The 12,061-nt window shown below is 34.9% G+C and overlaps 1 protein-coding gene across 1 annotated transcript in view; it reads left to right on the top strand.

The window, feature by feature from the left end:
• LOC123534713 (uncharacterized) overlaps nucleotides 1-11,123 on the top strand; it is a 38,477-nt gene extending 27,354 nt beyond the window's left edge. Inside the window, exons 6-12 of the mRNA XM_045317078.2 lie at nucleotides 1,962-2,155; nucleotides 5,785-5,854; nucleotides 8,900-9,022; nucleotides 9,188-9,231; nucleotides 9,587-9,673; nucleotides 10,085-10,240; nucleotides 10,546-11,123. Coding sequence (XP_045173013.2) covers nucleotides 1,962-2,155; nucleotides 5,785-5,854; nucleotides 8,900-9,022; nucleotides 9,188-9,231; nucleotides 9,587-9,673; nucleotides 10,085-10,240; nucleotides 10,546-10,617 — 746 coding nt within the window. The 3' untranslated portion in view covers nucleotides 10,618-11,123. The remainder of the gene's footprint in view (nucleotides 1-1,961; nucleotides 2,156-5,784; nucleotides 5,855-8,899; nucleotides 9,023-9,187; nucleotides 9,232-9,586; nucleotides 9,674-10,084; nucleotides 10,241-10,545) is intronic.
• Nucleotides 11,124-12,061: the final 938 nt, after the last annotated feature.

The raw sequence follows: 12,061 nt of genomic DNA, 5'->3' as shown, positions 1-12,061 counted from the left end.
TGGGTCCGCCCCCTATTTTCAGAGTTATGGCCCCTGAATAGTCAAAATGCAAATTTTCACCTTGTGACACGCCTAGCTCAAAAAGTATTTGATATAGATTCATGAAACCTAGCATGAGTCTTAATCATGATATGAACTTGCGCACCTCCTATTTTTCGTCTGGCTCCGCCCCTTATTTTCAGAGTTATGGCCCCTGAAATAGTAAAAAATGCACATTTTCACCTTGTGACACGCCTAGCTCAAAAAGTATTTGATATAGATTCATGAAACCTTGCATGAGTCTTAATCATGATATGAACTTGCGCACCTCCTATTTTTCATTTGGGTCCGCCCCCTATTTTTAGAGTTATGGCCTCTGAAATTCAATGTAGTCAAAAATGTACAGTTTCACCTTGTGACGCACCTAGCTCAAAAAGTATTTAATATAAATGGTTAATATAAATGGTTGAAAACTTACAAAAGTCTTAATCATGATATCAACTTGCACACCACTAATTTTTTGGCTGGCTCCACCCCCTGCTTTTAAAGTTATGGCCCCTGAAATAGTAAAAAAATGCACTTTTTCATCTAATTATGTGCCTAGCTCAAAAAGTATTAGATGTAAATTCAGGAAACCTTGCTGGAGTCTTTATCGTGATGTGACCTTGCACACTTGGCATTCTTCTTGAGAATCTTAGCTCTTATTACAGAGTTATGGCCCTTGAAATATCCAAAATAGTGGATTTTTGTTTGTGATGCTCATAGCTCAAAAACTATATGGCCTAGAATAATGAATCCTTTTCATAAAATGTTTGTTGAGGCTATACCCCATTAAGACTGCAAACATTTGAATAATTGCCCCTTATTTGTGACAAATGTACCAGTGGGGGTAGAGGGGGGGGGGGGGGCACACCCTGTGTCCTACAGACACATTCTAGTTTCATTAGGCCTAAGCTTATTTTTATAGACAGTATTTTCTACAAAGAAAAGAATTGATGAGGCCTGGATACATTAAATGCTACATACCGCAAAAGAAAATGCACAGTGTTCATACAAAGCTATAAAAATAAATTTTATTTTATACTTCTTTGGTTCATAGTACAAAGCTTTAATTTATTTTTAAGGATAGCCGAAAAGAAGATGTCAAATATTTTTATGTCACATCTGTTCACTTCAGAATTGTGTCGAATGCTGTTTAGTTTCATCATGCAGTCATTGTAATTTAATTTCTTATATATATGTCAAGACAAAAACAAAACATTTATGGTACAGTTAAAAAGCAAAAGAGTTGGGCCCATATCTTTTTTATAACAGTAGTGATCTACCCTCTTCAAGAAAAAAAAAACAACATATATTGCTACCCAAAGCGAAAACATATTGTCCTATAACCTTGCTAGGCTGAATGGCAGTCGCGACGAATCCATTATACATAGGCTGTACTCAAAAGAAAAAAATGCTCATCGCAAATTAATATTATAGATCTTTTTGCCTAGATAATTACTAACGTTTTCCTACCACCATTAGCATTTCATAGTAAAAACAAGATTGTCCATTGAGCCATTAATTAAATATAGCTTAAGGCAGTTTAAATATCGATTTTATTGAAAATATGTTTTATTGGTCCCCGCTAAATTTCGGAGATTGACGTGAATTTACGGAAGATAACGATCAAAGCTACAAGATTATCGATTTTTCAAACAAGGCTTATCGGCAGTCGCGTTTAGTACAGAAAGTTCGATATGTTTGCGAATTGTTAATGGTCAAGAAATTTCCGTGCTATTGTTGTTGTTTTAATCAATTTTGTCGTGTTTACATCATTATTGATATCATCGCATTTATTTAGATGAATTCTTCTTCAAGTAGAATTACTCCAGGTTTGCGTACTATGTATGCTATTACCCAGAAGTACCTTAGGCTTGATATGACTTAAGATCCTCTCATGATCGGTTGTATAATAACTTCCAGTTCTGATCTGTTTTCAGTTCGTCGTGTTCCGCCAACAAACTACGAGATAGTAAATATCAACAATGAATCCACTGATACTGGTAAGGAACCGGTAGAAAACTCTATGAAAAGCATTGGAGTAGAAACAGATGTTTTTGAACTTCCACCAAGGAGACCTCCGAAAACGTATCGCACAGAAGTCAATGAATCTGACGCCGGTCAGTCTAGTAAGGTATATTACTAAGAAGGAAACCAGCTAGATATTAATTGATAGTAGGCCTATCACCAAACTTAACAACTTCATAATAGAGATTTTGGAAACAATATAACGGGCGATATTCAATGTATAAGTCATTTGTGACCCCGGATCCCCGTGGCTGAGTGGTTATGGTCATGTTTTGAATCACTTGCTCCTCACCTCTGTAGGTATGAAGGTAGTAATTCGCCGGCCATATGCATCCAATGTCAACATACAATACAGTACCATTTTCCCTTTTAGTAAAGGTCACACACCAGTAAATAGTTTTCCCTATATATTCTATATAAAACTGACATTTTTAAAGAGCTACCAAACATAGCTAGAGAACAAATTTCAGAGAACAAATCCTTACCTCATTTTAAAGAGTTATGATAAAACTGATAAAAAATGAAGAGAAAAGTAAGGGTCATATATTTTCTAAGAGAGATTTCTCTTGTCACATTTGCTTACTGTAAAATCACAAACAAATCACACTGCTGTGACCTGGAAGTACTATTCATACTAAAATTGAGTTTCACTCCGCCAAATACCACTTCATCTCCCATTTTTCCTACCAAAATGTCAAAAATACATCCACAATGAAATTTAAACAGAAACCAGCTTTAATTTAGACCTCTGTGGCCATGCCAAGTAAAAAATTAGTGTTCAAAAACCTGTCCGCCATTACCAGATGGCTCCCGCGCTGGTTCCTTTACTATAGTTAGGCCTAAAGGCAATTTTCATGCCAGATATAAGCTTTATTGACGCTTAATTATAAAGAGATGTCTACGGATGGTTTTAAGCTATGTTATATGCTTCAAAATTGAAGTAGTAGCTGCTGAGTAAAATGTAAGTGAATGTAAGTATTTCCTAATGTCTTTGCCTATACAATATTATCATTTTCATCAGATGTCTCAGTCGTGTGACCATCTTTTCATTACGGTCAACCCTTTTTTGTTGTTTTTCAATTGTCTAAAGACAGATCTTCAAGACAAGGGTAGTCTAACAAGAAGTGAAAGGCTGCAAATGCTAATAAAGACTTAATTCTTATATATTGTTGTTTTTACATAGAAAATAATCCGAGAGAGGCATTTAATTAGTACCTTCTTACCTGCAATTAAGGCATCCTGTCTGAAAAAAATGTCTGGCACGTAGGTAAGTTGTCAACAACAACAACAATAAAAGTAGACACTGTATAGCGCGTGCCGGTTGCCATTTATTATTGGAATGTAAAAGGGTGTAGTGTGAATGCGGTTTTAAACACTTTGAATGAAATGATGATGAAAATGTGTTTTTAAGCTAAGTTAGTGATATAGAAACAGCCATATCAAGGGGCGAATGCGAAAGAAGTCTATTTGCTTATTTATTCATGGACTTAGATCTGTTTCGCATTGAATCATTCACCCTTGATTCGACGCCGCCAGAAGGCGGTGCCGAGTATATGGGATACACTTTTATTTTGGAACCTGTAAAGATGGTAATGAATATTTTCGGAATGATAAACTGAACACTGAATAGTTTATAAAATGACCCACGATATTGCACAATAGATTTTAGTGAATAAACAAAAAGAAATGGCAAAAAAACATAAGAAATGTATGTAATGCAACTTATTATGTGATATAAAACAATGTTATCTGTCTTTTCTCTCTTTATTTGTAGAGCAGAAAATAGTTTTTTATCTATAATTTCGTCAAAATGTTGATCCGATTTATTGATAAGGGAGGTTACTCTGTAAGTCAAGTTTTCTATTTCTGACCTTAGCATGACCTACTTACCTATCTAATTTTCTATAAATAAAACACACCGCAGATATACCATACTGCAACGCGTGAGGTCTAGCGTTCATGTATTTTACAATAAGTAAACTTTGAAGAGAATATTAAAAAATAAAAATACGGAAAATTACACTTTGCCTGCATAAAATTCCTTGAAGAAAAAGTATTAACAAAATAAATAAAGGAATCAATAAGCATATAGAGAATCTATTTAATATGTTGAAATGAACGTAGGAAGTGCCGCTGTTAACTTATTTTAATTTTTTGTCTATAGGTTCAGAGATGTAATTTCAGAATGAGCACATTTTTACAGATTCCTTTTGCAGTTGTATATTTATATAATTGTTATGGTTACCTTAACTTTGAAGCATAGAGTTTCCCATTTGTGTCCACATGTACGACTGGTCAGAAAATTTCTAAATATTTTATAAACTCATCTTGATTCTAACCTTTGACTTTTTTTTTGCTTATGTGTCAAATACTTATTGTTTACAGATATTCACTGGCAACTAAGGTGCGCAATAAAGGGCCATCATTTGGCTGAATTTGTCAGTGACAGGTTAATACTTCTTTAAAATATGGTTAGACCGAAATTTCAAAAGCCATGGGACCATAACTAATCAAAGCATCAGTGACTTTCAAATAGATTTCCTTGTTAAATTTATATTTTCATTAATTTTATATGACTAGACAGTTGTTCTGGTTGTATGATGTCTTGTTACTTGTTTCTTTTTTTTCTTGTCTTACTTTTATAGATAGTTTGTTTTTGTATCTGTCCATTCCCATCTAACTTAAAAAAAAAGATTTTCATTAAAACGTTTTCTACACTTTGGCAGTGGGTTATTATGCTTGCTAAATTTCTTGTAATATTAGATTTGAATCTAGACACTGACATATTCCTAGTAACATTACGGTTCAACGAGGATTTCAAGTTTACCGTTCGTCCAAAAAAAAAAAAAAAAAGAAGAAAGAATTCTATGATATTCCAAAAGTATATAAGAAAGATTCATGACATTTGCTTTGTGAATAGGGGCAATTTAGAGATTATTCATGTTATATCATTCTTTTCTTGGACAACATTTTTGGTTGTTTTGGCATCGGAAACTGTATAATCTGCATTCTGAAATCTATAATGTAGGTGACTAAGGTCCATGAAACTTTATCAGTGAATAGAAAACACTCATTACATTATATGATAATAAAGATAATGGTTTCTGTGAACCACAACTTTGAAATAATTATCTATCATCATTTCCTCATTTCCCAACAAACTCGCGGCATTTCTGTGAAACTTCATACACATGCTCCTGCATTTAAGAACTTTTCACAGGTGCTGACCTTAGTTGGTGAAATATTTACTCTAATTTTGTATGTAAAGGGACCCCCTACTCGCAATGTCAGTGTCATTGCAGGTAGAGGATTTGTATTGCATGGTAATGCTTTTCTAACATGCTTATTCTTCAAGCTTTTAACAGTTGTATTATGTGCTAATGTTGATAATTTGTAACCAGTCAGAATAATCAAACTAATAATTAGGTGATTTCTCATATTGCAATAAATGTACTTCAGACACAACACTTGGCGGCGTCTTTGATGCTTGCATCAATGAATTTCCTTGTATATTACTTGTAGTATTAATTGATCAGGGTCTACCGAACCATGAGGTCATACCGATTTTACTATAGGTGCCTTTTTTTTGCCTAAGGCCTAATCAAAATGTGTTGCTCTTTGTTACAGAGGCAATTGCATATACACCATGTTTATACTGACCCCGTATTAGTTGCTGAACAAATTGAATGTCTCCAAACAAAATCTTTGTACATATCATCAATTATATATTTTCAGAATGATTCCACGGTTGAGGAGGAGAATTATGAATTCATGGCGTCTGTTGAACCAGCAGCTGCTAATAAAAGTATGTAAAACTGACATGACCACAGTGTAGAAACAGTGAACAACCAAAACGGAAATAGCGATGTGATTATACGACATACACAATATCTGGGTTTACACGCCGCTGTTATTTTCATTTATATTTACCGTTATTGAGGCCGCGATCATATTGAATAGGACAAGTATTTGCACGCTGGGATAAATATTTCATGATGGACCTGTGAATTCTTTACTTATGGGTGAAACAGGTCTCATAAGCGTAAATACGACTAGCTTCTACTGATTATAAAAACATACCGTATGATTTGTTGTGAATTAACTGTTGTTGTACTTTTAGTAGTTCAACCGCCACCCTTGTTTAAGAGCAACATTTAAAAAACACGTTTTTTTTTCATCCTCAAGTAATAAGTAAGTAGACTCGCCCAGTTTAAGGCATGAAGGGGGCAATTAGCCGGATATGCTTCCGTGGTCCACTCGAATGTAGTCCATATCAATATATAGTGCAATTTTCCCGCCTAGTAAAAGCCATTTTCATGCCAGATATAAGGTTTATTTATGCTTGATTGTAAAAAGGAATGTCCGCAGATGGTTTTAAGCTACGTTATATGCTTCAAAAGTTGATTGGAAGCTGCCTTGTAAAATGAAAGTGAAAGCAGGTATTTCCTGATGTCTACCTACGCAATATTAATGTTTTCATCACGTGTCTCAGTCACGTGACCATGGTTTCACTGCATTATGGTCAACCCCATATTTTTTGGGTATATTTTGATTGCCTAAAGACAGACCTTCAAGACAAGGGTAGTCTCGCAGGAAGTGAAAGGCTAGAAATCTTGATAAAAATATGTTACAAGTTGTTAATTTTATATAGAAATAGTAGCGGGTGCATTTAATACCTTCATACCTAAAATGAAAAATTCGCACTTCGTGAAAATTGCTTCAACCGATGTAAAACTGGTACTTTCTGATCAGAATTGAGCAATAAGCACCATTGTAAGACAAACATGGCATATTATTTGCATATTTTGGGCAAATTTGAGATTTTTTCGGAAAGTAGGCAAAATTCTGATTTTTAAGGTGCTTCCCCACATCTCAGTTTTGCATCAGCGACACCATTTTAGGTAAGAATGACAGAAATCGATTTTTTTTCTTGTACTTCTAGCTGTTTCTTGCAAAGGAATAATAGAAATAAGATAAGTAAGGCCGTATGATACCATATTTAATGAAAAATTGGCATTATCTATGCCCGTGAGACGTTTTTTTGCAGGTGTGGACTGTCTGTCTGAATGGGGCATAATTCCAACAGTTGCCTTTCTTTCAAACTGAAAGTTGGCAAAATTGTTGACAGTTGACTTACGTACAATAATTGACTGCAACAGAACGATTTTGAAAACTTTGGTATTTCTTATAGGCATGAAGGGGGCAATTAGCCGGATATGCTTCCGTGGTCCACTCGAATGTAGTCCATATCAATATATAGTGCAATTTTCCCGCCTAGTAAAGGCCATTTTCATGCCAGATATAAGGTTTATTTATGCTTGATTGTAAAAAGGAATGTCCGCAGATGGTTTTAAGCTACGTTATATGCTTCAAAAGTTGATTGGAAGCTGCCTTGTAAAATGAAAGTGAAAGTAGGTATTTCCTGATGTCTACCTACGCAATATTAACGTTTTCATCACGTGTCTCAGTCACGTGACCATGGTTTCACTGCATTATGGTCAACCCCATATTTTTTGGGTATATTTTGATTGCCTAAAGACAGACCTTCAAGACAAGGGTAGTCTCGCAGGAAGTGAAAGGCTAGAAATTTGATAAAAATATGTTACAAGTTGTTAATTTTATATAGAAAATAGTAGCGGGTGCATTTAATACCTTCATACCTTAATCAATCTAGACGCATAATCTAACTATACGAGCGTCTATTTCACCCGATTTACATTCGGAACATTTTCACGCGTTTCGGGCTTTATCGTATGTTTAACATGGGATTTTTGAACCGTCCAAAGATGTTGGAAATGTTTGTCTCATTGTTTATTTTTTTAATAAAACTGTTACTGCTTTCATTGTTTACCACTTTTTTTTTCACCCTTGCCCGAAAAAACAGTAATGAGTTTGTACACTGTTCAGACAATTGTGCTCTGTTGAAATTTAACCAAACACAAGTTTACCTGCATAAACAGAAAGCATGATATGTCACCATGCGCGGATCCAGAGGGTGGTAGGCCTACCGGGGGTCCGGACCCCCTCTGGAAAATCTTTAAAAAAGCAAAAAATGAAGTGCTAAATTTCACAATGGCGGGGGGGGGGGGGGGGGGGGCAGGGGATTGGCCCCCCTCTGAGAAAATTGGCTGTGTCCGTGCATGGTCACTATACCTGTCCAGTACTGGACAGTACGGTAAACGCTTCTTTCTCGCACAAATGACAATTCCGCAACTTCTGTCCGGTTTGTACAAATTTCTGGCCGCGATAAACCATTTGACTTGGTCTTTATCTGTAAGTAATCAATAGTTTATATATTGAAGAGATAATTCGTCTTAGATTTCATCAGTAAGTGTGTTAATAACGTCGTTATGTTACCGTAATCAAAAGCAAAGACCACGTCTATCATATTTCAACAAATGGTTGAAATCACATCGCTATTTCCGTTTTGGTCGACTTGTTCAATCGTTTCTACACTGTGATGACTAAATGCAGTATGTGATAGTATTACTCATCAACGTCGTCATAAGCAGGTCTTGGACAACTATTTCAATTGACAAGCAAATTAATATTGTATTCACATTTTTAACAACATCTTTCTATATATATATCATGTGGTGGCGGTCATGTTCTTTGACTCTGTCAGGTCTTTTGGAATCATGAAGTCCAGTCAAAGCGATTGAATAATAGAGTTCCGCTTGGTGGCGTGTGTGTGTTTAACATATCATTACCTCTCAGGATGAACGAACTCGGTCAAATCGAGTCTACTGTCATTTTGCTTTCTTTTATTCTATGCTTCTAAAGATTTTCTCAAAGATTCGATTACAATAATTGTTCTGATGAAATAATTACAAACCTTTTCTCTCCTTAGATAGAAACGTTAAAAGACACAGTTCAGAACCAGCTCTCAGTTCGGCGCATGCGCACAGTTCAGAGGAGATATACGGTTACAAAGAGGATTACTATTCGCAAATTTCGGGACTCAACGCACCAGGTATCTCAAGCATGGTTTGATTCTTACCTTCTGTACAATATAACGTTAGAGCATCCATTTCCTGTTTAAAAGACAATCTTTACACAGTGAACTATTTCATATTACCATCGCGCGAACCAAAATATGCAAGTAACTGACTTTTGTCAATTATAATTTATGTTCCAGATAGTGACGTATACTCTTCCGACACTCAGATAAAGACTGAAGTGGTAAGGTTTTTTTTTTCGAAAATGCAATTTTATTAAAGGAAATAGCAATGTGCATTCTTATCATTAGATCTTCCTTCTTAGATTATTCAAGGCAGTGAAAGAATATCCAACTGAACCAAATTAAAAACGAGAGAGTTGTAAACAGTTCAACATTTAATAAAAAATGACAGCCATTTAAAGTGATGATGCATTTACTTGATGATTTTGTTACAAATATCAGACACTGTTTGATATATTACTAGAAATAATAGGGTTAATAACTTGGAATATTAATAATTTGATTTTAAAAATTGAAGGTAGTTCGTTATGTAGCTATGTTTGGTATTTCTGTATAGTAGTTCAATTTGTTTTACAGAAAGATCTGTCAGGGACTCAAGAATGGTTTTATACTTACAAAGAACGTCATAAAGCAGAAACTAACCTTTCTAAGGATGAAAAGGCGGTAAATCACAATGTCTTGAAGCATTTTTCTTTCATTATGGACTTTTTTCTCCAAGTGTATCTTTTACAGTAATCATAAGTTTGTATTTGCTGTCAACACCGAAATTACAGTTGCACGGTTTACAAACAACTTCACTGCATAATTATGAAGAGTATCCGTTGTTTTTTTTTCCATTGACTTCCCGCTTGAATTCGGTGTTGTTCTACTTTCTGGTGCTTTGGAATCACGGGATTCATTCAGTTTTACTGTGATAGATCGGCGCAAGGGGGGGCGCGTGATGGGTTGTTGCTCTGGTAAACAGACTCAATGCTGTTATTTTTCTTGTTTGTATTTTAATGCCGCCAAAGGATCTAAGTGTGGGCTTTTTCTCTTTGCGTTGCCTACTTTCACACAGGATTCATTCAATTGTAGGACGGAAGCTTTGCCGTGATTTCCGAAAATATTGAAGAAAATCATCATTTTCCCTTCACTCTATTACTCAAACACAGAGGAAAAATTACACGAACGCCTATAAAGAGAATCACAGATTTTAGGAGAAAGAAATACGAGTTGTTTAATACAAAAAAGGTAACAGAACATATTTTCATTAAAGTAACGTGCATACTATGAATTTTTTTCAAAGGATAGCAAATTACTAAATTAATTAAAGGGGAGTAATTTCATAAAAATGATCAAACGTACATTTCTTATAGGGATTTAAATAGATATAATGGATTTGTTCATTGAATAATCTCTGGAAATACATGTATATACTAAAAATGAAGATTGTCATAAAATGTTGCTTAAATGCGATTGATCGACTTTAACATTTTTAATTAACACTTAAAATTTCCTTTAGATTTTCAATGTAAATATGGTTGTTTATATTTCAGGATACAATTCTTAAACTAGTGGAACATTTTAGACTCAAGCCCTTGCCGCATTTCAAGTTAACTTTAAGATGAAATTGTATAGCTGCCACATAGTGCCAAAATTGTACAGTTCTATACGTCTACGTAGAGGTCTGGCAAGCTCATTCGGAAATTTATCGCTATAGTTCTAGAGAAGTCTAGTCCGTTTTGAAGAAAAAAAAAACGAAGAAAAACTTGAAAATTAAAGAAACTTGAAGAAGTTGCATTTTGCTTGCTATAGTATCTGGATAAAGCTATAGATATACAGCCAATAGTCTTATTTCAAACCGATATTTATCACTGCCATGTGCATGTTTATTTATTTTTGCGTTATAAACACAGGGGAAATAGTTCATCATTCTCAGAGAAAAGCTCAAGGGAAATGGATATTATAAAGCTTAAAGTTATAGTTCTTTGACATGTGTAAGAATACCTGCGTGTGGATTTGGTGTTTAAAGGAAGAAAGAAAAGCTATGTCATGTTATTGTGAAAACACATGTCTTTAACAGACCTATTTATTGTACGCTTGTAAAAATATAGAAATATAGACTTATATTAAATGGTGGTTCTGGTGTATTTTGTATGGTGGCTGATTTATGCCATTTCGATATATTGTTCTGTTGGCGCCCCGCCGGACGTCGCCAATCCAAATATCGCCCCTCCGAACTTCACCCTGCCAAACGTCGTTATGGCGCCGATTTCTCAGTTCACTGCACTCCAACCCACTGCACCCCAACCCACTGCCCACGAATTTGCTTGGTTGTGTTCAGTACATTATAAAGGTAGGATATTACATATGGGCAGTGACGATTATTTTAGTTATTGCACGATCAATTTGCAATTAACTGTCTTGGAGGCTTTTACTACCACTGGTTGACTGGAAAGTGAAAGTCGGAAAGTCTTGTTAACACAAATTTATCTGACTCCAGCTATAGCGAAGGACCTGAACGAAAGAAAAAATAATGGTATTAAACTTGCTAGAAATACAGTGCCGTAACATCAAGTCAAAATAATTGTATGGTAATTGATGTTTGAGTGTCAATTTTTCCCCCACTGTAATCGATTTTCACAATGGCGTTTGTTTAACGAAGTGATCAGGTTTCGATTACATTCAATCATTTCATGTAACACATTTTTTATTTGAAACAGACACGATTTATTCAGTCACGATTCTCACGGAAATACACTTAAGTTAAGACATCATTTCGCTGTCGATCAAAAGCAATACATTGGAACACCAGTCTATATGTACATCAATTAACTTGTTTAATTTGATAAACTTCAATAAAATTGAAAATTCGTACTATCAAAGGTAGAGCCTAAACAAATATAAAGTGCAACGAGGAAATTCCTTAATCCAAGAAATGAACGTGCTCCAAGTTTTCGGCAATGAAAATCTCTGATTCGAAAACTGTGCTTGGCTGAGCTCACTGAAGTTTAATAACCTTGATTGGTACTTGATACCTAAATGCTGAGAACAGTGTATTTATATAGTAAA

Source organism: Mercenaria mercenaria, chromosome 12 (genome assembly GCF_021730395.1).
Source record: "Mercenaria mercenaria strain notata chromosome 12, MADL_Memer_1, whole genome shotgun sequence".
Lineage (NCBI taxonomy): Eukaryota > Metazoa > Mollusca > Bivalvia > Venerida > Veneridae > Mercenaria > Mercenaria mercenaria.
Note: the sequence above shows the minus strand (reverse complement) of the source record. Positions and strands in the feature narration are given on the sequence as shown.